This window comes from Poecilia reticulata, chromosome 12 (genome assembly GCF_904066995.2).
Source record: "Poecilia reticulata chromosome 12, P_reticulata-male-v2, whole genome shotgun sequence".
Taxonomy (NCBI): Eukaryota; Metazoa; Chordata; class Actinopteri; order Cyprinodontiformes; family Poeciliidae; genus Poecilia; species Poecilia reticulata.
The window spans coordinates 7,333,166-7,359,316 of NC_088841.1; the positions used below are offsets into that span (position 1 = coordinate 7,333,166).

The 26,151-nt window shown below is 40.4% G+C and overlaps 2 protein-coding genes across 13 annotated transcripts in view; both read left to right on the forward strand.

The window, feature by feature from the left end:
• Positions 1–16,317, forward strand: part of fcho2 (FCH and mu domain containing endocytic adaptor 2) — a 56,218-nt gene extending 39,901 nt beyond the window's left edge. For 3 of the 12 annotated variants that reach the window (XM_081613941.1, XM_081613940.1, XM_081613942.1), the window contains 15 exons: positions 962–1,001; positions 1,131–1,216; positions 1,959–2,042; positions 3,570–4,079; positions 4,453–4,568; positions 5,540–5,669; positions 5,852–5,935; positions 7,582–7,641; positions 8,059–8,170; positions 9,888–10,043; positions 10,766–10,898; positions 12,918–13,117; positions 13,227–13,291; positions 13,365–13,529; positions 14,103–16,317. In XM_081613941.1, coding sequence (XP_081470067.1) covers positions 962–1,001; positions 1,131–1,216; positions 1,959–2,042; positions 3,570–4,079; positions 4,453–4,568; positions 5,540–5,669; positions 5,852–5,935; positions 7,582–7,641; positions 8,059–8,170; positions 9,888–10,043; positions 10,766–10,898; positions 12,918–13,117; positions 13,227–13,291; positions 13,365–13,529; positions 14,103–14,125 — 1,964 coding nt within the window. In that variant the 3' untranslated portion in view covers positions 14,126–16,317. The remainder of the gene's footprint in view (positions 1–961; positions 1,002–1,130; positions 1,217–1,958; positions 2,043–3,569; positions 4,080–4,452; positions 4,569–5,539; positions 5,670–5,851; positions 5,936–7,581; positions 7,642–8,058; positions 8,171–9,887; positions 10,044–10,765; positions 10,899–12,917; positions 13,118–13,226; positions 13,292–13,364; positions 13,530–14,102) is intronic. The other 9 variants (XM_081613947.1, XM_081613951.1, XM_081613949.1 and 6 more) reach the window with 7 other exon arrangements.
• Positions 16,318–16,431: 114 nt separating this feature from the next.
• The window catches only part of tmem174 (transmembrane protein 174), an 11,531-nt gene continuing 1,811 nt past the window's right edge, over positions 16,432–26,151 (forward strand). The window contains exon 1 of the mRNA XM_008423538.2: positions 16,432–24,879. Coding sequence (XP_008421760.1) covers positions 24,290–24,879 — 590 coding nt within the window. The 5' untranslated portion in view covers positions 16,432–24,289. The remainder of the gene's footprint in view (positions 24,880–26,151) is intronic.

The following is a 26,151-nucleotide window of genomic DNA, read 5'->3' on the forward strand; positions in this document are numbered from 1 at the left end:
CCTCATCTCTATCTCCTCCAGGGAGCCTTTCACACTGCTTCTGCAGCCAGCCAACCCCCCCTTATAGACGCTAACATCACTGATATTTATGGTTTTTTATCCCTCACTGCAAACTTTTAGTGTCCTATTTTGACAAGTTTACTCACCTGAATGGCTTTAATTTTGGGTTCTCTTCTACCTCTGGCGTTTAGGGGTACAGTTCCAGTCAGAAGTATGCATCCACTCGTCATATAATAATAATAATTATAATAATAATAATAATAATAATAATAAATTCCAGTGTGGAACGATTACACAACAAACAGCTTTCAACAGTTTTTAATCTCTTTTTACATTGGCGTAGATTCCACATGCCTTGTGCAGCCGTCAACAAACTCAACCTCTACTGGTCGTGTCATCGTTCCATCCTGAAAACAAAAACAATTCAAATGTTAAAAATGGCGAGCGTGTGCAGACTCCCGATGTTCAGGTTACTAAATGGATCTTTGAGAGAAGTTGTAGCGCTCTGGAAAAGCGGTTCCGATTAACCAAAAGCCACTTTTTTTGCATTGATTTCCACTTGCCAAATCCAACCGAAACCCACGTTTCAAAGCTCCTTCCTCTGTATTAAAACTTCAGTAGAACTCGGCAGATTAACACTTTTGCGGTACTTTGGTGCTACAGGGTTTTAATTTGTGAGGCATAAGTTGGTTGTTTCAAACGGTGCCTGTCGGAGGTCTGGAAACACCTGGATGTTTCGGAACTGGTTGAGTTCCGACCTTTGACTCGTACAGCGCTTCTCTAACGCTCAGCCGTAGGTGGTGGCTTTCTCTCGTGTTTATGTTTCAGGTCGAAGGTGAGACAAATGGAAATTGTTCTTTTATTTTTCTCTTTAAAAATCATACAATTATAAAAAGTTATTAACTTCCTCTCCGCACGCGCAAATTAAAAGACTTCTGCTTGTGCTTGTCTCCCCCCGCAGATGACGAACTAGCGAAACCCAGAGGGTCGACGCCATTCGAGTGAGTCGGAACATGAGAGATTTCTTTTTATTTTGTGTTTAGAACCAGAGTGACATTGTTTGCACAATTTCTGACTCACTAAGCGTCGACTTCTTCGTACATTGACGTGATTTGTCTCGGCTCTGGCAGGCTGTGCAACAACGACCTTCTGTCTCTGGATCCGCTGAGCTCTGCTTCAGGAGTCGGGTCCTCCTCCTCTCTGTCGTCCACAGCAGGTTAGCCGCAAAACCCCCCCAAAAAACAACAACTTCAAAATGTCCTGTGCCTCGAGACTTTTATTTTCCAGCAGAATATGATCTTTAATAGACTATCACACTTCGTATCACTCAAAGTCTGAAGGAAAGAAAATATAACTTTCTCCATTTTCTTTCATTTTTACACTCCAACCATCTACAGTTTGCCTTGCAGAGCTCTACTTTACTTTTCCTATGTCTTCTAATAATGAACATCTACTCTTCGTATGGATTTTATAAGTTACTGAACATGTTTCTCATGCTTTACATGCCCGACACCGGCGTTTAAACAGAGTGACATTAGCAGTGACCCGTTACTCAGGTTAAGCATAATCCACGGTTAATTGGCACCTCATCGAGGTCAGAGGGTGGGCTATGAAGCCCACAGGCACATATGTTGTCAAACAAAGTCTCATTACTGTCAAAGGTCTCGGCTTTAAAGTCAAAAGAGCATCAAAAAGTGCTTCTATTCGGATTCCTGATCAGAAGTAAGTGTCTCCGTCTACAGAGTAGCTGTGTTAATATCGTAGGACACACACGGGCTCCTCAAGTGTAAGATGACTGAATTATTATTTTTTCTTTTAATTTAAGTGTATTTGTACATTAATGATGCAATATAGGATTATATTGCACATTGATTTTTTTCTTAATTATTCCTTCTTTTTTTTTTGAGTTGACGTCACATAACGTTTGTTTTCATGTCCCTCTCACCTGTTCTCGTCAGACCTCGCTTCTGTCTTCTTTCCAATCCCTTCATCTCCATCTTTTCTGATGAATGACTCTGAGGTCTTTCTGCCAGAGGCAGCAGGTAAAATGTGTGTGCCTCTCTGTCTTGAGGAGGAATATTAACCTGAACGTGAGCCATTCATCAACAAACCACTTCCATGTTTATGTTTTTATCTTAAAGTTTGGTTTTCTTTGATTCCCTTTTCTAATACAGAGGTGCTCTTTTCTTCAATTGATTGACAAAATCACATTATTAATAACAAAATAACATGTTCGTTTTACTTTTGGACAGTCTTTCCATAAGTCTGTGGCTCCAGGTTCAGAGAGATTGCATTGCGCCTTTGAAAAATAAAACATACATATACTGGAACTGAAGATAATAGTGTAGGTTATAACAGTCAATAAAATCCCACTGAATTTATTAGAATTTGTGAAGTAAAGGTACATTATCTTGACTTCTTTCCTTTAGAAACACTGGTAGTATGTAATGCTGATGATAGTTAGATAAGCTCTAAGTTCAGTTAGTAAGCTAGCAGTCTGTGTTTTGTAGATTTGGTTAGTAAGTTAGCAGTCTGCGTTTCATGGGTTCGGTTGACAAGCCAGCAGTTTGTGTTTTAACACACTTGTCAGTCTTGCCTTCTAGCTTCCAAAGTATACTTCTAAAAACAAAACATCACTGTGATAATAGTAATCTGAAGCTGTCTTTTAGTGTCCACGTCCTGACTCCACACAGTAGGCTTTCTGTTATGTAAGAATATCTGTTAGTGCATCGAAACAGGTAATGGAGGGGCGAGTGCAAGTCTGCTTAAGAACCACATCATAGTCCTTTGCATCTGAAAAGGTAGCAAACATATTTTGATCTCAAATTGTCCTGGAAGCCATGTTTTTTTTCTTTTTTTAAATATGTCCAAAATAAATTATTAGTAGGGAGTGTATGGCACATTTTTGCCACTGCTTTGGAACTAATGCATGTGTTACTCAAATGTTACAACAATGAGCTGGAAATATCCTAATCAGTGTTCGAGTAAAATTAGCATATAGTTTGTCTGCGCTGATTAAGACTCATTCACCTCAGGATGCCGAATGCTTGAAATGGCTCCACTTGACTTATCACTTATACCTGCTTTCTGAGTAATTCAGCTTATAAATATGTGACCACTCGGGGGGGCAATCTGACTTTTTTGTGTGTTCAACTTTCCTCAGGTGATTCTCAAGTCTGTAGAGGAAAAAATTAAATGGGCTTGCGACTTAACATTAAAAGTATCATTTTATGTTCACAGAAAGTAGTGATGGAGCACAGTACAGACACAAAACTGATTTTGACATTTTTCCCTTTATGAACCACCCGATTGACATTGTAACATCTAATGTTAACTGTTTAACCTAAACCTCTAATTAATGGATAACAAACTCCTTACGTTTCACATAACACTGAATCTCCAAATTCAGGATTTTAATAGAGTACAGTTATTAACTGTGTTGTGATGCTTTTAAAATGCACTACAAGTGTTAAGTCTGTCAAATATATTCATTTTCTCTACTTTGCTTTTCTTTTTCTTTTCTTTTTTTTAACCTTTAACGCCTCTGTCGATCACATATCTTCCTTCAGTCGACACTGTGAGCCGCTTTACCCCAGTGGCAGAGCGCCAGCAGTCCAAAGATGTCTCCTCTTTCTCCTCATCCACCACCTCTCCCTGGGATTCCCCTGAAAACACTTCTCAAGGGCTGAGGCCTGCGCCGGTGAGGGCCCAGAGTGCCCCCATCACCCAGCCCACCAAGCCAATCGACCCAGTCAAAAGCCCGACCGCTGCTAGCCCCCCAAAGACCCCGAAGTCCGTTGACGGCTTCTCCTCTGTGTCCTGGTCCCAGAGCCAGTGGATTGCTTTCGGGGATAGGTCCGCTCCGCCGTGCCGTCACGGCTCGGGCTCTTCCGTAGCGGAGGTCCAGAAGGCTCCGGCTGGCGGCTTCGGCAGGACGAGCCACTTCCTGTCGAACGAGTCTGCTGATGCTTTCTGCAAAGCAGCAGCTGCGGCGGTCAGAGAGGACAGCAGCGTCTCTTTCGCTGACGTCTTCTCTGATAGGACAGTAGCAGCAGCCACAGCAAGCAAAATGTTTCATGGTAACAGTAACGTTGCTGTACAAGACACGCCGTGTGCCTGAGGGTTTGGAATTGATTTTGCCTGAGAATTGACAGTAACGTTTTTGGTTTTCCATTTGTTTTTTGTTGCTTTGGTTGTTTCTGCCGATGCTTTTCTGTTCCGTCTGCCTGAGATGCAAGATTTTTAATTTTTTGTTTTGTTTTTTGTGTGTGGTAAAACTGATTTCGGAATGTGTTTTCTCCATTTTATTTTATTACTAAATATTGTGTCATTGGAACAAGACGTGATGCATGAGATTCAACCGAACACACACACACACACACACACACACACATTTGTACCTAGCCATACGTTCTTAACTCTCTAACCAAAGTGTGTGTTTTTTTTGTCTAGTGCCAGTACCAAACCGACCTACAACCCCTCTGGCGGCTGGAGCCCTCGTCCCACCACCGCGTCCTTCGTCCAGACCCAAACTCCCCACCGGAAAACTCACAGGAATCAATGAAATTGTGCGTAATCCTTCCACTGCTTATATATTTCCACGTGAGTTTTCTGTGCGCCTCCTCTGGTGGCGTGGCCGACAGGGCAAAAGATTTCCCAGATTCTTCAATGGCGTGACTTTACAAACGACACGTTTTCAAGTTTGAGCCAACTGGCTAATGCCCGTTTTGGCAAGCGTCGCTGCCTGTTTTCAGCTCAGTTTTTGTTTTGGGTATATTTGTCAAATCCTAGCTGAAAAGGCTTATTGAGATCCCCGGGCTGCCTTCCAGGTAATCCTGTCTGTCAACAGATTTCCGCTAAGTCCGTCAGGGGCCGTAAGGACAACAGAAAAAAAACAACTTTAGTTTGTATTTTTTTTAAAGCTTTTTGAGCTTTACAGCACTTTCTTTTCTCTCTACTTTGGGCTGAATGTATGATACCTCCTCCCCCGTGCCTTACAGTCGAAGGTTCTGCTCCCATGTTGTTCTGAACATTATTACTCAACTTCCTCTTAACTAAAACCTGTTGAGTTTTCCGTTTTTTTTCTCTTCTGATCGTAAATCTTTAAGTTCTTCTTGTTCCGAGTGTTTTATTGTGGGTTCGCTCTAAACTGATGAAACCATTTAAACCTCAATCTGATCCAAGCTTCTGATTCACTTTTCTCTGCTGCACTTTGGAAGGTGTGACAAAGAAATAAAACCCTTTTTATGCTTTTTGTCTTAACATTTTTCAACAACTTCCTTTTAGTTTAAGCGTACAACTAACACGGTAGTCAAAAAGTTACGTTTTTCGTTTTCGGGTGTTTTATTTCTTGAGTGTTGATACTTAAAATGCATTTAACTCTCCCTAAAATGTCGAGGGAGGATTTAATACCTTTTTTACGATCTGAAAGTTGTCTTCACTTCAAGTATTTACATGCAGTTGTCCGTCAGCTGTTCAGCAACATGTTTTTTCTTTTATTTCCTTTAAGATTTCAATCATTTTTTAAAAATTTCTTTAGGTCCGGCCTTTCAGCCCACCCAAAGCATCCAACGCCAGCCCCCCTCCGACAGCACCGCTCGCCCGGGCCGAGAGTTCTTCCTCGCTGTCCTCGAACGCCTCGCTCAGTGCCGGGAACACTCCCACCGTCGGTAGGATTGTTTCCTCGTACTGCTCACTTTTTAGAAAATCTCTCTCTTCTGCGTTTATTCCTCCCTCCTCTCCCTCAAACCCTTCCCCAACCTTTTAGAAAGGTTCTGCTCTGTAACTTGCTGTTCTCTGTACTGCTTTCCTTCCTTGTTTTTTTTTTCTCTCCTCCCTCCTCTTCTTGCAGGATCTGAACACATTTTTGCTCCTCCCCTCTCCTGCTCAGGGTCTGACCTCAGCAACTTTTCTCCTCATGTGCTTCTAAACCAAAGTGAGTCTGGCTTTTCGAACACAAAAGATGCATTTTTTTCCTCCCCCCCTCCTCTGTATTTTCACTGTCAGTGTTTGTTCTCTGGGTACATTTCAGTGATGGCGTCTTATGCAAATGTGCAAAAGTCTTGAGCCAACCCTCATCTCTTTGCATGCTGCTTTTCATAAACGGACCAGAGGAGAAACTACTTTTGGGTTTTCTAAAGAACTTTGAGGTTTTTCTTAAGGATTAATTGGGAATTTCCCCTAGTAAAGTTGTATTAAAATCCTAAATCCATTTTTATTACAGTAGCGTAATCTCACCCGGGGAAATTTAGAAAAAAATATTGTGTTTTATTTAAGTACATGAACTCAGTGGGAAATCCCCTTTTCCCACTGGTAGCACAATTTGTACATCACAACTCGCTGTGGTGAAAAATGACGTTTTGTTGTCACAAAGTCTCTTTAGCAATCATTAGACAATGTCTAGTGTGAGGAAATGACTACCCTGTACAACCATCACAAACATAAATAAGAGGAATTTTCTAAGCATGGCCAAAGCTTTAATAAATCTGTACTTTCTTGCCAAAAAGTTCTAAAATAATTTTCTGTGCTATCTGATTGGTCAAAACCTGCAATACTATCAACAGCAATTATCTAATAATTTCATTAGAAATATTAATTTCTTACAGAAGTGTACGTGAATGAAAGGCTGAGGTTTAAAAATAGAACAGAAATAGAATTTTGCGTCAGACTGTAGCACATTTCCATTTTTTGGCTATGCAGCCAAAAGTTAGAGAGCAAATTGGGTTATAATATAATAAATGTTGCTTTAAGGTACAGCTTTTGTGCTGTGTTTTCTCTCACCTGTCAGTGTTTATTAGGTGACCCAACAAACAAACAAAAAAAATCCTGTATTAAACCATCTAGTACATAGTTTGAACTGCAAGCAAAAACCGTCAACAGCTGCGGTTCCACTACAAGTGTGCGCAAATTAAACTTTCCCCGATATTCCACTAATGTCGGGAAACACAATTTTGCAATTGCTGTCTTTCCATTAAATAAAATGTGCAATTAAATTTAAGTTTGTTCACTCAATAAGTCTTTAAAAAACATGCCGCATCATCATCCCACCCGCCACTTCCTGTCGTGTTCTTTGTTTTTTCCACCAGTGGTAACATCTGGTTGCTCATCGCGAAACGTGTGATGTGAAAAAAGTGTTTATTTTGCCTGATTTTGTTGTTTTTGTTAATTTGATGCAGCTAAAAAAAACCACCTAATTGTAGCGCAAAAACTTTTTATCAACACTTTTGAAACTGCCGTCTTTCTAGTAAGCAAATTTACTTTCAAAATTCCAATTTGCACAATTCCATAGCCAATGGAAATGCAGCTAGTGACTCCTAGAAAACCTGGATATTGGCTTAAAACCACTCTAAGAAAGCACTGGACGAGTGTTCATTCAAGACTTTTACTTACAGTAAGTACTGTGTGTGTTATCTTTGCTGCTCATCTCTGTCATATCAGACGTGTTCGTTCGGGGCTCGTTGCCTCCCATTGTCACATTTTTAGAAAGTGTTCTCTCAGCGTCACGTCTCCTCACGCTGCGCTCTCTCTGTGCGTTTGTGTGTTTCCTCTCTTCCTCTTTGTGCCTTTTAATGTGGCGTAAAGAGGATGATGGGTTTGTAGCCAAGCTGCCCGCCTTTGAGAAGCGGTGTGAAGCACCAGCAGGTACGGATGAAGTTTTCGTTGGAGAACGGTCTTTTTTTGTGTGTGTGTTTACCTGAAAGGAAGTAACACCGATCTGCCTTTCAAAGGGAAATCAACCAGCAGCTAAAAATATACGTCGCTTTGCAGATGTTGCAGCTGTGTCTCGGCTGCTCTCTTTATCTAACATCTAAGTTTTTACGTCATTAAAACGGTTTATTAAATTTTTTGTTTGCATTTTGGTGTGCAGTGATTACGCCGAATGTTTGAGTTAATCAAAAGCAGCTTCTTTTACAATATCTACGTTAGTCCCTTTAATAACACTACTTATTTGTGCGAGTACAGATGATCTGACGTAAACGTACGAGGCAGCAGACCCGTAACCCTGAGCCCCTCTCTCCCTTTCTCTCTCTCTCTCTCTCTTTCTCTCTTTTTTCTCAGGGACGTCTCGCGGGCCGAGCCCTGTGACCCTGGCATCCCAAGATGCCTTACCCATCGCCGTGGCCTTCACGGAAACAGTTAATGCTTACTTCAAAGGAGCTGATCCTGCCAAGTGAGTCTCACATGATGCTCGGAAAGGCCTGTGGAGCTGATCTGCACATGTGCATGCTGCTGTTTGCGTGGGGACTATGTTGCACGAGCTTTACAGTCCGCACTTCTTACTACGCACTTTGTCCCCATCTGCACACCTCCGTTGTCTCTCCCTCTCCCTGTGCACGTATGAAAGGCTTTGCGCGAGTCTGACACCATTCTTTCAGGATGGATAACCTGCATGAGGAAGATTATGGTCTGGGACAGAGCAAACATACCGTCTTTTATTGGTTAACTGCTGCTAAATTGCTGCTGTGCAGAAGGCTTCTTTTTCCAGCTATTAGCAAATGGAACATTTCATAAGCAATGCAGCAAAGACACACCACAAGGTTGAGAGACCACCGCGGCCCACTAGACACACACACTGATGGTAGACTGGGTTTACATTACACCACTGAAGCGTGCAGATGTACAGAATATTACGCACCGACTAAATCAACCGCACGTTTTAAGTTAAGGCAAGAAACCAAACTTGCTGTTGCGTCAGAGGATTAGTTGGCTAAAAATTTAAGAATAAAACCCAATAAGTACAGGACATTTGATAAGTACTTCTTATTATTTTCTGAGTGCAGCTTACATAAATGGAATGACTTTGTTTAGTGAATTAGGAATCACTAGTTAGATTCTAATGAAGGATCAGTCAGCACCAGTGCGTTGTCTCTTCACATGTTCAGATGGACAACTTTTTGAATCGTTTGGGAAAAAACAATATATATATATATATATACACAACTCTGGAAAAAATGGTGACACTTCATTTGAAGCATAAAACCGACATGACACTGTCATAAAGTCATAAATATGAAGAAGTCTTTGTGAATGTTTACAACTGTTGTCATGAAGTGTCATTCGGTAAATAATGACACTTTCAACGCAAAGTTGCACTAAAAGTTGCATTAAAAGTGCTAACTTTGCTTTACTTGGTCAATAATTACTCTTTTAATGCAAAGTACTATTAAAATTAGCATTAAATGTCCATTGAAAGTGTCATTATTAATCGAATGACACTTCATGACAACAGTAAGCGATCATGAGAACTCCTTCATGTTCATGACAGATGTTATGTCATGTTTATAACGGTGTCAAATCAGTCTTATGCACACCCCTTCAATTATAATTTTACCAAAAAAATGAAGAGACCACTGCATTGAATCCCATTGGTTATTCCACCAAATATTGATATCTGAACTCTTCCTGAGTTAAAACATTAGCATTGTTGTTTCTAAATGAATATGAACTTGTTTTCTTTGCATAATTTGAGGTCTGAAAGCTCTGCATCTTTTTTGTTATTTTGACCATTTCTCATTTTATGCAAATAAATGCAAAAGGTTTGCTTGGAATTTCAGAGACATGTCAGAAGTTCAAAGAATAAAATAGCAATTCTCATTTTACTCAAACATATACCTATAAATGGTAAAATCAGAGAAACCAATCATTTTAAGTGGTCTCTTGGTTTTTTCCAGAGCTGTATGTTCCTCCAGATCACATATCACCTAAATACATGGTCCAATCCCAGTGTAAATGCAGTTCAAATCAGAGGTGCACCGGCAGATCTCTGACCATCAACAGAAAATAACGGGATCACACGAGACGTGTTCTACTTGTCACCGTTGTCATTTTGCTCTCTGTCACGAGGAAGCTGTAAAAGTATAAAACCGGTCGGTGGCTGTGCTCGGCAGGTGCATCGTGAAGATCACCGGCGACATGACGCTGTCGTTCCCAATGGGCATCATCAAGGTGTTCACCACCAACCCCTCCCCGGCCGTCCTCACCTTCAAGCTGAAAAACACCAGCAGGCTGGAGCAGATCCTGCCAAACCAGCAGCTCCTATACAGGTGAGGCCGCTCTTTTTTTTTTTTTTTTTTTTTTTTTTTTAAATCTTCGCCACAAACCGGCTAGGCGACAAGAACCCGAGCGAGCCAATCGATGAGCTCAACACAAACGGGAGTCGCCGGCCCAGCAAAAGACGGATCTGGGCTCGGCCGTACGAACGCGCCTCCAGAAAACACACTACGCATCAGCGAGAGGAAATTCAATTAGTAATCCGACATGAAGCTATCATTAAGCTGTCAGGGAAATATTTTCCAGCCGTTTTTCACGACCGGGTTCTCAACTGTCCATGTCTCTTCTGAAAGACGCCCAAAACAGCAAGGAAGCACTTCATAAAGCGGGTACGTCATTCAGCGCTTAATTCATTAAACGTGTTGAGGTATGTCTCACCTCATTAGTTGTAGGGAGACGTAATTCGGTATATTTTTGCTTCCCATGTAGAAAAAGAAAAAAAGTTTTGTTAACATTTGTTTTATATTGCGTCTTCTCTCTTTTTTTTTTTTCCCCCTCCCTTCTCGCTCCGCTTCCTCCCAGTTATCTCAGAACCACACGGCTGGACTAATTGAATCAACTGGAATTTGTGATTTAGTAGCCGGTCGAATTTAACAGGGCCATATTTTCCGAGCTGTTGGAGCTTTACACACAAAGCCAAGGCGAGCGACGCCTAATTGAGCCTCTGATTATTCCCCGTCTGTGTCTCCCCTCTTTCTGTTTGCCTTTCATCCAGTGATCCTTCCCAAAGCGATTCCAACTCCAAGGACTTCTGGTTCAACATGCAAGCCCTGACATCCTACCTCAGAAAAGCCTCCGAGCAGAATCCGTCAGCCTCCTACTACAACGTGGAGATCTTAAAATACCAGGTCAGTCTGCCAGAATCGCTCCGAGAGCTTAATCCAGACAAAACAGCGTTGTTAAAAAATAAATAAAAAAAACACCTTGTTGAAGTTTTGCTTTTTTAATCTCAGTCTGAGGGCGAAGTCAGAGGCAAAGTCAAGTTTGAGCGTTAGGTTAGTGAAGTTCAAATGAAGGGAATTCAGGCATTTTTAAAGATGAGGAACAGAGCTTGTTCTTTGTGTTGGCATCCTTCACTATATGTCACCTCAGGCCTGCAAAAAACCAAACCAAAGTAACTTCTGACAATATCCGACTGGAGCGTCATCACATTTTCGCTAAATGAAAATATGACGACTGACCACTGGCAAAATGATCCAGTGTGTTATTGTTGTTTTTAGCCGGTCCATTCGGGTCAAACAACATGGTAACTCGATTCCATTGGGGTTGCCATATTTTGCCCGTTCAAGGTTGATTTCACGACAGCTGGGCAGAGTACCCCAAAAAACTGCTCAACTTGAGTTGCGCTACCTCAACATATTTTTGCTCAACTAAAAGTAAAAAAAACCAAAAAAATAAAGGGTAAACAAGTGTTTGGTAAAAAGGCTACTCAATTACCGATCAAGATCAGAAATCATTTCATTTTATTTTTATTATATCATCAGTCGGACCAAAATAGAAAGTTAAGTGGAAATTCTGATATTTTAAAGAGCAAAATGAAAAATAATTCATAGAATAACAACAAAATCACAGAAAATAAAATTTTTTTCCAAAACAGTTTCTTTCTAAATAAAACTGCTGGTATGTCTGGTGAATTTTTGGTTAAAATGAGTTTGTTCTTCATTTGGTGAAGTTGCTCACAGTGGGTCGAATATCCAGAAATTTTACTCAAGTAAGAGCAGCAATACGTCATAATAAAATTACTCAAGTAAAAGTAGAAACTACAGCGTAGTAAAAATACTCCTAAAAGTCTTTTTTTTCCCCAAGAATTTACTCAAGTCAGTGTAACTGAGTAAAACCCAACTCAATACAGCTTTTCAGACAGACTAGACCTTTTTAATTAAATGTCTCTGGCTTGCAGCTCAACCTTTTTACCCAAGGGATTAGTTTAGATCTGAGATTTTCAAAATGGTTTTAGATTTTTTTATTATTATTATTTTATTCCTGTTTATAGCCCAATAAAGTATTTTTGTTTGTTTTTTTTTTTCCCTGGAGAAAAGAAAATCTGAAAATTAAAAACAAAAAAAATCTATAAAGATGGGATGAATTCTGTTTCTCCAATCACCTCTCATGTGTAAAAGCTTGGACTAGGCAGGGTTTTAATATATTGGTTTGGCGTTCTTCGCCTACTTTCACTGCTCTGTCATTAAAAAGCTCTTAAGCGTTGGAACTGAGGGGGGAATTCAACTGCCACCCTCCAGAAAAGGAAAATTAAAATACCCCTCCAGGTACCAGACATACCCCTGCATACATAAGAAAATGCCATTTTCAGAAAACCTTACAGTCAAACAGTCAGACATTATGCAGTAAAACTATAGACATTTTTATTAATGCTTTTCATTTCAGCGTGCCACACCTTGATTATCAGCAACCCCCATCACGGCTCCTTCTGGAGGCCCCCCTGCTCGTATCGTCACTACATTTTTCAGTATGAGCAAATATTATTTCAACATTAAAAAGCTAAATTTCCATTTCACCACTGATGTAAATAAATCCATTCAGGGAGAACCGATAAATTGGCAAAAACTAACAGGCTATTTCCGTCTTACTGACGGTCCACAATCACTGAGGTGATTGACAAAAAGGCCAATGCCAAAGGACACTAAGACACTGTTATGCCATTTTGATGCTATTAGTAAGCAATGTTTCCAAAATGACAATATTATTGTTTATCGCAATCATTTCTGGGACAATTTATCCCTAAGCAAAATGACTTATTGCGACAGGCCTATTTCTGACCCTCGACCTCTTCTAGCCACGCCCCTCCTTGTCTCTCCGACTGCTGAGACTCGAAGGTTTGAGGTTTGACGCCCGTTGGTTGTGTTCAGGTGCTGTCCGACGGGATCCATTCGACTCCTCTCAATCTGGCCGTGTACTGGAAGTGTACGCCGAGCACAACAGACCTGCGGCTGGACTACCGCTACAACCCGGACTCCATGGACTCGCCCGGACCGCTCACCAACGTACAAGTCCTGGTTCCTGTCGACGGGGGCGTCACCAACATGCAGTCTCTACCCAACTCCATATGGTGAGGAACTGCAAACCAACAGGAGCCCGGTGTGGCCCACTGCAAAAACAAAAAACATTTATTTTTATTTTTATTTTAAAAACCTTGGGTGTTTTTTTTTCCCTTTTAGGAATTCAGAGCAGAGCAAGTGTCTTTGGAAGCTGAGCGACATCTCGGAAAAGTCTGAAAACGAAGGTGATGAGGGATTCATTTGTTTTCTCTTTTAAGTTCGTACAACTCTGCCAACCATATTGGTTTTTGACCTCAGGCGCTGGCTCTCTGCGGGCCAAGTTTGAGCTCTCCAATGGCCCTTCGAACCCGTCCACTTTGGCGGTCCAGTTCATGAACGAGGGCAGCACCCTGTCAGGAGTCGACATGGACCTGCAGGGGACTGGATACAGACTTTCGCTCAACAAGAAGAGATTTGCCACGGGTACGTCGAGCGGCATTTTAAAAAAAAAATTCACCCTCCTTTGCCTTCAGTGTCTTCTATTGGAATTTTACGTGACACGCCAACACTAATAACCGTAAAAGTCCCAACGGGGAGGAAAAGGATGCACGGTTTTTCAAATCTGCAACGACTGACGGGCTTTTGTTTTCAATCGTTTTTACTCTGACGACCCAAAATAAAAGTCAGAGCAATTAGCTTCAGAACATCAATGGTTTCAAAACATCAAACCAATCTGAAAATGTCAGTCAAAGACAACACAAAGAAACACGAAGACATTTATGACCACATTCTGTGTTCACTTGTTGTCTTTGATTAATATTTAAAAGTATGTTCTGAAACGTTGAAGTGTGACAAACATGAAAAAAGAGCAAGAATCAGGGAGATGGCAAGCACTTTTTCACACCACCATACACACCGCTCTGCGTAAGTCCGACACACAAATCCCCGGGAAACGGCATCAAAGGCTTCCGTCGAAGACGTGTGAATCCTTGTCGCGCCCCTGCGTGTGCCTGCCACCTTTCATATTTAACTTTTCCACATCTCTTGTGTCTTCAGGTCGCTACATGGCAGACTGCTGAGGTGACCCTGCCTCCGTCTCATCTTCGATCAAAAGAAAAATCGAAGCGTCCCGATTCGCCGGAGCACTTCTGCCCACGGTTTCGCGCAGGAAGCCAGAATCTCACTACAGTAAAACAGCACTGAGTAAAGAACACTGTTTAAAAAAAACAAAAATAATTTAAAAAAATGAAACTCAGATGAGCTCTCAGAAAAATGTGTAGATATGAAGTCTAATAATGCTTTCTGATCAATTATGTACAGAGACAATTTATTGATTCTCCATAAATTTATATTGTATTTGAAATTTTGAGAGAAAAAAAGGAAAAAAAAAACATGCACTAACAACTTTTCCAGAAGCTCTTTTCCCTCTTGTACTCATTTCCAAGAGCCTAGAAGGAATATGGAATCATATTATATTTTTTGTTTTCTGAGTGCTGATGAGTTGAAAAGCTCTCACCGAACTGTAAATAATAACTCTTGACTCTCAAAATCAGCTCTTTACTGATTTTTCTCTGATTTTTAAACATGTGCAATGAAGCAATGAAGGTCGATTCTGTCTCCAACAGCAGGACTCTCACACTTGTGGCACAAACTTGATCTTAAATTGTTCTTGTGCTCTCAGAAAATGCAAAAAAGGAAAAAATAAATAAATTAAATAAAGATCCAACCTCAGTGCCTGATCTTGTACTGTGGAACAGAAGTCAAAAAAAAAAAGAAAAGAGAAAACTGCCTCCATGCATTTCCAGATCTACCTGGGTTTGTAATTTGTAAAACAGATCCTGTTGACGTTTTTGATAAACCCTTAAGTGCTGACATTTATTAAAACGGGAGTCTCCGAATCATCTGTGAAACACTGTGGCGAATGTTAGAGACTTAAAAACAAAAATCGAGGGACGTTGAACCAAATTTAACTTTGCAGCCTTGAAATAAAATGTGCCTAAATCGGGTTTTTATTCGGTTTTGTTGTTTTCTTTTTCTACTTGTTTTGTATTCCGCAGCACAGTTTATGAGAAAAGCACTTACATTGTGCCCGGTGTGGTATTTACTCCTTTATTTGGATACTGAAGGGAAAATGTCGCCTCGTTTTAGTCCCGACTGTCTTCCGGAAATAAGTGAGTCTTCTTCGCCATCTTTGGCCGGAAACAACACGTTAATTTGGTTCGTTCTCTATCGGGTACGTGTTGTCAGGTGTTTAGCTAATAGCATCACCACAGGGCTAAAAATAACGATGCCTTACCGCGACTATCTGGCGTTGTCGATGCTGTGACGCCATGCTGCCATTAAACTTGCGACGAACTCCTCGTCTGTGAGCAGAAAAAACAAAAAAGTCGCCACGTTTTAAATCTTGGTGCTTTATTATACAACCTTTTTCTAACAAATGGTGCCCGCTTCAAATACGTTTTTTTTTTTTTTTTTTTTTCTTACTTCCTGGTGGAGAATTTCTAACTCGTACCGAACTTTTTAGCTGGTTGAGGTCGTCCTCTGATTTGGTAGAAATTTAAAGCGGTATCACTTTACACTGTGCGTCATATGTAGCTATTTGACATCTCAGACATGAAGAATAATCACGGCTCTTTGGATTTGATACCGAAAACCGTAACTCGTTGCGTGTTCACCAATGACTTATCGGCATATCGACGATAAATTCACGAAGTGTCTCAGTTTTAAAGCTGTAGCGCACCGTTGTCAAATTACGGACACAAATTTGAGTCGTGTTTTGGGCTAGTTTTGTAAACGGAAGTGTTCACCATTAAACTAAAGTGCTGACACTAACTAATCTTGTATGTAAATGTGCATTCACATTTTGTTGGTACAATGTTAATTTTTGCTACAATTTAAAAAAAAATCCTAACGAATCAACTTCGGGCTTTCAACTTGTTTGTTTAAATAGTCCTTTTTTTCCCCGCTCCACCCCAAGCAAGGCAAACACTTTTTATTAATGAGCCCACCCGTTCTGAAACTGTATTGAAGAATAAGCAAGCTGGTTCTTGCTGTCGCCCCAAAACTATAACGCATTTTACTGAGGTAATCTTCCAGGCCCCGCCCCCTTTCCTTCTCATTGTTTTGTATCTAAGAGCAACGTCGTGTCAGTGATTGTCACGTTTTTATCAATATCTCTGCCATTTCTGTCTGTTTTATGATTTCTAATTGTACCTGTATTAAATGTGTAATATATGAATATATACAAATATATGAAAATGATGACTTTAAACGTGACCTGTGTGGGTTTTTTTGTTGTTGTTGTTTTTTCCTTTATTGCTGTAGCATAAAAAAAAAAGATGTAGAAAAATCCAGATTTTAATTTGGGTACAGTTGGGGGGGGGGGGATCTGGGGGAGTTAGAAAATAATTGTTTAAAATAACAAAATTATTGGTACGTAGTTGTTAATAGTACAGTTGAATCCAGAGTTAAAAATTTACCAATAAAAAGGCGAGAACTGCTTTTATTCTAAAGCAAGATTTTTAAAAAAATTATAGAAGTATAGATCCACATTTTAGTTGAAACAATCTAATTATTAATATTTCATCCATTCAACTATATGTTTAAAACACAAACATCTATCATGTCGGATTCGTGAGATTTTAAAGTGGCTGTGTGAGTCGGTGAGAACAATTTCCCGAAGCTTTCAGGAATGTTTTTTTTATACAGTACAATTACAAATCCCCCATTTTGCTTCCCATTTCAGGACAACCTTGTTTGCTTTAAGGTTGAAGACAACAATCTGAATCTATTCAGCGCTCCGTCATTGACGGAGACAAACGTCTTGAAGGGGCCCCCGAAACTGCAGCTAAAGCACTCAAGATTGGACTCCATTCAAACCTGCAAAGTTAAAACACTGGAAAGCTACAAGACAAAAACAGCAAATCTTCTGTCACTTTTTTTTTTTTTTTTTTTCCAGAACCGGAATCTACTGTCCAAGGACCTGGATCTTGGCCGCTGAACACGTTGCGAACGGATAGAGCGTGAAAGCAAAGCTCTTAAAGGCAAAGCTACACATGTGTTGCAGACGTTATGTTTGGCCTGAGAGCCCCATGCAGTGCTTTGCTTACAGGGAGATGTGTTCATGACTGTGCGTGCACACTCAGCACTGTATCAACACCGTGTGCGTATTTACACGCTCAGTCATCTCCTTGCGTCCTGCCTGACGGAGGACTTCCTCTTTGCTGTTTGAGATCCAGCCTCTGCGCTGTCTTTCCTCGGCCACATGTGCGAGCCATCGGTGCTGACGCTTCCGCCTCACTCAGACAGACAGAGAAGCCAAAGATCTTGAGGTCCTCCGAGTATTGAGAGCCATTTCTATGGAGAGCCATTTCAGCCAAAATTAAATAAATAAATGGGTGAAATAAATGAATAAAAAAATGAGTAAAATAAATCAATAAATGAAAAAAATGAGTGAAATAAGAAAATTAGTTAAATAATTGTCATTTTTAGTCCCATTTGTATTTGTTCATTTATTTATTCCCAGATTTTTATGTTCCCATTTTTAATGGTTAAATGAAAAATAGATTAATAAAAATGGGTAAATATGTAAAGGGATAAATGAAAAATGGGTCAACATAAAAGGGAAAAATTAAAATTGGACAAATAAAAATGGGAACATAAAAATGGTTAAATTAATATGGGAATAATAAATGAACAAATACAAATGGGACTAAACATGACAATTACTTATTTATTTAACTATTTTTTTTATTTATTTGACTCATTTTTCTATTTATTTCACCCATTTATTCATTTATTTATTTAATTTTGGCTGAAATGGCTCTCCATACCCCGAGTTGTGGCGATAAACTCGGAAACACAGAAGTGAGACCTGCGAGCAGAAATCACCTCCCAGAAAGGGCCAGATCATTTTGATCATCTAGGATCGGTGAATGTTGACAAAAAGTTACTAAAAATACAAACTTTTTTTAAGCAAATGTCTAATTTAGATGAAGGAATGTTAAGTTTTATTTTCTGGATAAAGCTAAGGCAAGTTGGCTTTGGTTAGCCTGGTTTGTTCACTTGCGCTGTCAAAAACACAATGCTGCAATGTTAACTTTATGAACAACACTGACAGAATTAAAAATGGCTTTTCTGTTGTGACCATAATTTTACTCATAATGGTTAAATTAGTTCTACTTCCATGTGTGTGGCAAAACCTTTCAACAGTTTAAGTGTGGAAATACACACAGAATGTACAAACACCATCCAGTTTCTGAAAAGATTTGAACAAAGTAACTTTGGAACAGTACTCAGCTGTGGAGGAATTAAAATAAGTCGATTACGTGCGACTTAATTTGTAAGTGTGTGGAATTAGTTTGGCGTTCATATTGAGGCATGTAACAAAACAGAGAAGAAGAAAATATATTTCTACTGTCTACAAGAGAACAAAAAACAACTGATCTTAGACTATTTTGATTGGTGGAGGATTCACAAGATTTCATTACATTTTCTTGCTTAATTTTAAGCATAATTTTAAATTGTCGAATACAAACCGCATGTATGTTTGGCTGCTGTTTTTCTTTCTATTCCTATTACTAGAGATGTGCCGGTCAGGCTTTTTCCTGCCGATACCGATCACTCATGAGGGCCGATCACAGATACCGATCACATAATTATTATTATTTTTTTATCATAAACACTACCGGTTACATTATGTGGAAAAAGGAACCATGAATTCACCATAATTTAGACAAAAATTTGTTTTTAATAACTTTCCAAGAAGAAAACTAAATAAAACAGGAATTGTGCAAATTGTACTGCTATCGGTAATACTATCTTTTACGAACTGAAAATATATGAAGGCTCTGAAGAGGCTAAATAATGAGTCAAAATAAAACCTCTCAACATTACCAAAAAATTAAAGTATAAAACTTAACATTCAAAGGCAAATACAGGTTCCATTACAATAAACAATCCTGAGTTACTGAATGAAAACTTCCTGATACCATGGCGGCTAGCTGATTACTGCTAGTTCTGATTAGCTGTTTCTGATTGAGTGGAGTAATTATGCAGAGCAGGGAGGAGATCGATTATTTTTTTATAGATTATCTGTCTCATGTTAGGACAGCGAAAGTTTTAATACGTATGAAAAATGTATTTTTTTTAGGTTAGATGCTGCAGCTTTAAACAGAGGTTCGGGGTGAGAGTCACTACCAGGTGGAGCAGAAGCGGCGCTCCGTCTGTGAAATATTACTGCCTGTAGCATAGCAGTGGTTCAACAGCGAGATCAGAACCAGCGTCTTACATCGCAGCTCGAAGACTTAAATAATTTTGCGGGTTATTTGTTTAGCTTTCTGACCGTCATGCTAATCCGGGTGAGTGTTTGTAGCTGTGCGCTGCTTTACCTGCTATCTGATCCTCCATATGTCTTTTTTACTACAGTGAGCCTCGATGTAGCCAAAATCCGTCAAGTATGGCATCGTTTTTATGTCGTATTAGCTTCGTTGTGTTGATGCATTTTGACGTGCTTGCAACACGCAAACGTCCCCATTCACTCAGTGCGTTATAGTTCCACATCGCTTAGGACTTGTTGCTGTGTGAAGGAAAGAGGAGACCAGCCGCATAGGCAGGCTGCAAAATGAGATGCAGGTGATCGGTATCGGCAACAAGAGACAATGATCGCCGATCAGCGATCATGCACTTTTTCACGGAAATCGGCTGATTATGATCGGTGACCGATCGATCGGCACACCTCTAACTATTACCTATTTACTCAATTAGAGATGAAAATGTATTTCCTCTGACATGTCTGAAATAAATAAACCGAAACCAGTTTGACTGGAGCCCAGATTCCTACAGGAAAAGGGTCTAAAACTCCATTCCACTGTCACCATGAACAAATACCACCATAGTTAAGTTTTTTAAAGATATTAACCCGTGTGTGAAAGTAGGACTACAATGTATTTCAGCTGCAGGCAGCCTTTGCACCTGAGATTGGAAGTGTGGCATATATGTTCTGAAATTAATTAATGCTGTATTTATCAAGCAAACATATTTTGGGTTGTGGAAAATAAGTTAATCAGAAATCCAATTGCAGTATAAATTGGTTTATCCCGTATCTGTTATTTGTTACTGTCATATTTGCGTACTGCCTTGGTTTTTAAGAAAACCATGCAATTGTGTTAAGTTTCGAATCATCATTGTCTATTTATGAAAGCAGAGGAAAGAACGCGTCTGTTAATCTTTGATTGAATTATTCACCTTTTTTATGGCTTTTACAAAAGGACTGCATGCTCCTAAAGCCAAGTGTGTATAATTTGTGACATAGTCACCCATTATCGACCAACGCACACTGGCTGCTTACGTGTATCATGAGGGCACTGAATCTGTCGATTCACCGCGCCTTCACATTAGCGTACCTTTTACTTGCAGCTCTGCAAAGGTACTGGACTGAACCATTTCCGTTGACGTGATAAATGGCATGTTCACGGTTGATCGAGCGGTCCGTCTGGTGTTGATTGAGAGGCCAGGCCTTAGCATCAGCCTCGTGAAATGGTCTGAGCAGAGAGAACGAAAGCATTTCGTCTTTGTTGTTCACCACACAGTTGTGTTTGTTCAAAGGCCCACTGGAGCCATAGAACTGAGTTATTCTCCCATCCAGAGAGCAAGACCGACATCAGTAACATTTACGGACAATTTGAAAGTGATGTGTCCATTTGATCTTCCTCCTCACCACGAGGAAAACCATCTGAACAAATAAGCAATAGACTAAGTTTATTGCGTTAATATGGATTCCTATCCTGCTCATTCCAGAACCCAGAGGACCTCTTTAAAATAACTCAAACCCTGAACGTGTCAAACTTTCGTCCAAGGAAATCTTTCACATTTTTCCACCCGGCAAGCAGATTTGTTTCAACTGTTACCCTAAATTATGAACGTCTATTTTTTTTTTCTATGTGGCCGACACTAGCAGAGCATTTTCATTGCTGCCAATCAAGCAGATTGTTTTCTTGTAATTCTTGGACCTAAACGTCTAACAGGAGTTTCATTAAAGCTAATATAAAGAAATTACCTTTGTATAGAAGGTCTTGACACTGAGCCGATTTTGTATGTTTTAATAGACGGCAAAATTCAAGCAGACATTTCCAATCCCGTCCTGTTTGCAGGTAAATCTTTGAAGTAATAAACTTATATTAAAATCACTCATCCAGCCTGATGGATTTCAGCTGTAAAGCCACAACTTCTGGTCAAACTTAACAACACTTGGATCTAGGCCCCACGCAATTTATTCCTACACCAGTTCTTCTCGGGAGAGAGGACATTTTTCAATCACTGAGGTCTGCCTTCGCTGGGATGAAGTCATTTTGTTTAAAAAAAAAAAAAGGATTTTCCATCATAACACAACTTGAATTTTAAATTAAGCTTACACAAACACACATGCAAAGATTTCCTGGATGTCTGGAGCTGGAAGTAATTAGATCAAGCTTCACAAATAGCTGATTTCAAAATGAGCAACCCCTTCTGTCTGTTTGCAACAGCGAGCCGCTGAGTCATGTGAAACCATAACCCCAAGGTCAGACGAAGATAATGAGCTCGCCTAATTGCATCGCTGCTCTCTGGCAGCAGCAAGCAGAAACTGTTACACTACTGGTTCTACTGTAAGGGATTTTTGGTTTGTTTTGTTTTTCATTGTTGAAAGGACTCGTTTGCGGAAGAATTTAAACCAATAAAACGGCAGCAGCCTGTACTCCAGTGGCAGCCCTGGATAGTACTGGACCCTTCCGTGCCATGTTCACAGAGGCATGTCACAGGCTATTTGTCATCGTTCAGGTGTGTGTGCGTGTGTGTGTGTGTTTGGGGGAGGGCGATGACTGAGAAACGATCATATTTTAATTCCTGTGGTGAACCTTTGGAGCTGTTAACATACCAACGGAATCTGCCGTTCCGAAAATGTCTGAGCGATGTTGATGGAGAAGCAAACAAATGTCTAGCTGTGGTAACCGACTACACATACATGTGTAGAGCCTGTGAAAACTACTTTAATCGCCTTTTTTCTTTATCTGGGTAGGAGTTGAAAGCCGAAACGTTCCTTGTTGTTTACTTTCTCACCTTGTTTGGTTGCGGGTAACAGAAATACTCGACTCAAATCGTGAAAGGAGCAAATCCAGCTCGTCTTGCCACCATTTCTTTACCCAAAACAAAGGGCTCAATCAGTCGAGGGGCTTCAAAGGGAAAACTGGATGCCGGGCCATTTCTATGGGATTTGTGGATTTACATCTTTAACAAACGCGCCTAAACCAACAACCTTAAAAACACCTTAAATGCCACAAATGCATTTAAGCCTTCAGGATGGGATGTACTGACTCTAATTTATACACAAGGCCATGTATTACCCTCTGACTCCTACTTCAAACCTCCACCAAGGTTGTTCTGTAATCTGAACCACCTTGGTGCAAGCTCACATGTACAGAGGATAAGATTTGAGACATATGATCGACCAAGTAAAAATATCTGCTAAATAATTTGAGACAATTGGGGGTTTTGAATGAAGCGAAGGTTCTCCAACATTTTGTGCTTTGTTATCTCTCCAATATCATCAGCGTTTTGCAACACGTCTTTCTTGAAGTGTTGTCAAATTACCGAATACCATAGATGCGTACAGTACAGATATACTCTGTTCTCAAAGGCTCACCGTGAAGGTACCAAGCAGATTGCAGTCCTGAAGCTAAACAAACCCTGAGCTCAAGGGATCAATGGACCCAGGAGTGAGTCAACAGGAGACAAGCACACACAGAACCTTCCTTCCTTCCTTCCTTCCAGAGAGGAAATGTTCTCTCCATAAATATTTGGAGTTTGCTAATTGAAAGAATCTGCACAGCTGCAATTCCAGGAGGTTTCTTTAAACACAGCTCTCATATGGGCCCTTTGTGCCTGTCCCCTTGTTCATTAGCATCGAGTGAAATGAGCTGGGGCTTTGGTAAACAGTGGGACGCACACAGGTTAGACTTGATCGCTCTCTCGTATTGTGTGCGCGATAATCAGTTTGTTTCCCTCCCCCCCAGAGACCCCTTTTGTTTTGCTTTGCCATAAGCATTATCCTTGCTCCTTGATTAGCGGGAGGTTGCTACATGCAACATCATGAGGACGTGCTTTCATGTAGGTCTTTGAACAACATGTCTGCATGTCACTGTTTGCATTTGGAATTAGAATTCAATGAACATATGTGAATATATATATTTCTTTTTACCACACTGTACAAACACATGTCAGACTGTTTGCAGACGGTTCTGCTGCCCCTCACGTTGAGCAGCCAAAGACCACGACTGCAGAGTCAGAATAAACAAGCGCATATGTATGTAGCGCACATAAAAGCCGGGTAAACCAACAGAAAGTATGCTTTCCCTGAGCTAAAGTCATCAAAATGACTTCTTGTTTTTCAAGTGCAGGAAGCTTGCTTATGTATATGTATATATAAAAAAAAGTTGTCATGAAACAGCATGAGCTTTTCCCCTCCTGCAGGTCGTGGCAAAGAAAAAAAAAAAAAAAACATCCAACCTCAGCAGACATCTTGGATCGAGTCCAGCGGTTCTTCCAGTGGGACGTGTGGCTGTTAGATGTAGATCGCTTGCCTTCGAACTGCAAGTGTGAGGGGTGCGTAAGCCCTTTTGCTTAACATGCAAGACTGATTTCTGGACCATCAGAGTGTGATCTGTTGCCAGTAGCAGCACAGCAAAAAAAAAAAAAAAGTCCAGATAAAAGCAGACGTGCTTTTTATCTGGACACCGGTTCTGGCATCTGGAATGTTTGTGCAGTTCCCTTGTTTTTCTCGATTTCAGCTGTTCTCTTGCTGCTAAATTCCTCTACAGCTACACTAATGTCTAGAAAGCAAATGTGTTAAGAGATCAAAAGATGAAGAAAAAAAAACTGCTTGCATGAACTTGCTAATTTCTAGAGTTTTAGCAATAACTGAAAACCTGAAAACGACTCAAACAGTGACAGAGAGTATGTCCATTTGGTGTCAGTGTGTTTAATCCATTGTCCAACAGGAAGGACTGGCTCTCATTCAGTCACATTGTCCACATTTGTGCAAACTCTATTTTCATTTAACCAGCAATATGTAATGGAAAGTTAATTTATAACTTGTCGCCTCGACTGGAAATCCAGTTACTCTGTGTTCATTCATTTCACTTTGTCGACCTCTGTGGGAGACGGTGTTCGTCATGTGAAGCTAGATTCACTGATGAGATTACTGGACTAAAATGTTGGGGCGGAGGTATGTGGGAACCGGCAATCCAGTTTCACGTCCACATCTATCAGATGGTTTGATGGACGGTGAGACAACCAGAGCTGCCCTGTTGCTGTCCGGCGTCTTCCTGGCGATGGTGGGTGTCACCTTCACGGCTATGGGCTGGCATCACTTCCAGGCCCTCCTCGGCTTTCAGTGGACCCAACTTCTGGGCCCCATCCTGATCTCAGTCGGAGGTGCCTTCATGCTCACCAGCGTGTGCAGGTTTCATTCGGTGTCCTGTTGGCCTCGCAGGCGACAGGGGGAAGAGATATATGTTGTTCCTGTGCGGGAACAAAACTCAAGAGGTCGCCCAGTTGTGGTTCATAACATAAATCAGCCGGTGATGTTACAGGGCACCGCGACAATGCTGTGCATCCCACCTGCTTATGACTTCGTGACCCAGGAAGCGCGACCACAAGGCGATCCTCGGCCCGGTAGCTCTGTGAGAGGCGGCGACGCAGACCTTCTGCCTTCGTACGAGTCTCTGTACTGCTTGGACAACGCAACGTCTGCGGCAGGAGACTGTACGCCGCACAGCGCAGAGGCAGGTCACGGAAGCAGGTAGCCGATCAACTTTATTTGAACCCCAAGTTTGCATCCAGTGTCTTGCACAAGTGTCCATAACCCTTGAACTTTTTCTACATTTTGTGATAAAAATGACAGATTATTTGATTGGTATTTTATGTTTTGGCTGACAGAAGGGAGTGTATGATTGCAAAGTGGGAATGAAGTGTTAATTCTTGTTTGTGAACTTATTTTACTAGACAAATATGAAATGTGTGGCATGTTTTTGTATCCCCCCCCCGCCCCTCACTGAATTGATCATTTATTCACTCCTGTTAAGAGCTGTGAGTCTTTTGGGGTATATTTCTATCAACTGGAGGGGGAACTCCCACCCCACACTCACACTTTTTGGCACCCTCCAAACACAGAGGCGTCACATTCATTTTTCATTCCGGGCCATTTCAATATTATGAATGTCTACGAAGTGGCAGAACGTTTTAATTAAACTACACATAAAAAAAACCTGTTATTATATTAATGCAATAGCTCTCTCTCCGTTTGATGAGTACTTCTTGAACTTAAATAATACTCTACATCTTTTCATATTGATGTAATTTGGCAGTATATATAAAATAAACTGATTTGATTGAAAACTTACAGGAGCTTATTTCTTTTCTTATGCTTTATTTACTCTTATTTTATGTTTGCTTTGTTTCTTTAGTAGAACTGTGGAGCACTGTGATCAGCTGTGATCAGCTGTGATCAGCTGTGTATATGTGACTGTAATGCACGTCCTCAAATTCAATTGAGTAATTGTAAAAAATACTTTATTGATCCCAAAGGAAAATTAAATTAATTAAATCTGACACACATGTCTGTCCCTGATTAAAACAAAAACCAAGAGCCTCCCCACGGCATCGTCTTTCATCTCTCCAACAACAGCCATCGTGCCACTTTTTCACTTTACTGCTTAAGAAAACAATCGAATAATATTTTCCTTCCACTTTAGAATCATATGCAACTTTTGGTCTTTTATTTATTTATTTATTTATATTTTTTTTATATATATAAAACCCTGATGAAGTACTCTGCAGTTTGCGGTTTTAACATGAAAACAAGTATACTTTTGCGAGGCACTGAGTATTCAGGCTTAATGAATGGAAGAATGGGAGAAACCCAGTGAGCATACAAGCTCTTTAAGTGGGGATGCTGGTAAATCCAAATTGTTTAATTTACTTCCAGATCAGTTTTGCGCTCGGCTCTGTGGTTTCGGGCTCCTCAAACGCATGGTGACATTTTTGACTAACTTTGCACACAGTGTGAGTTTTG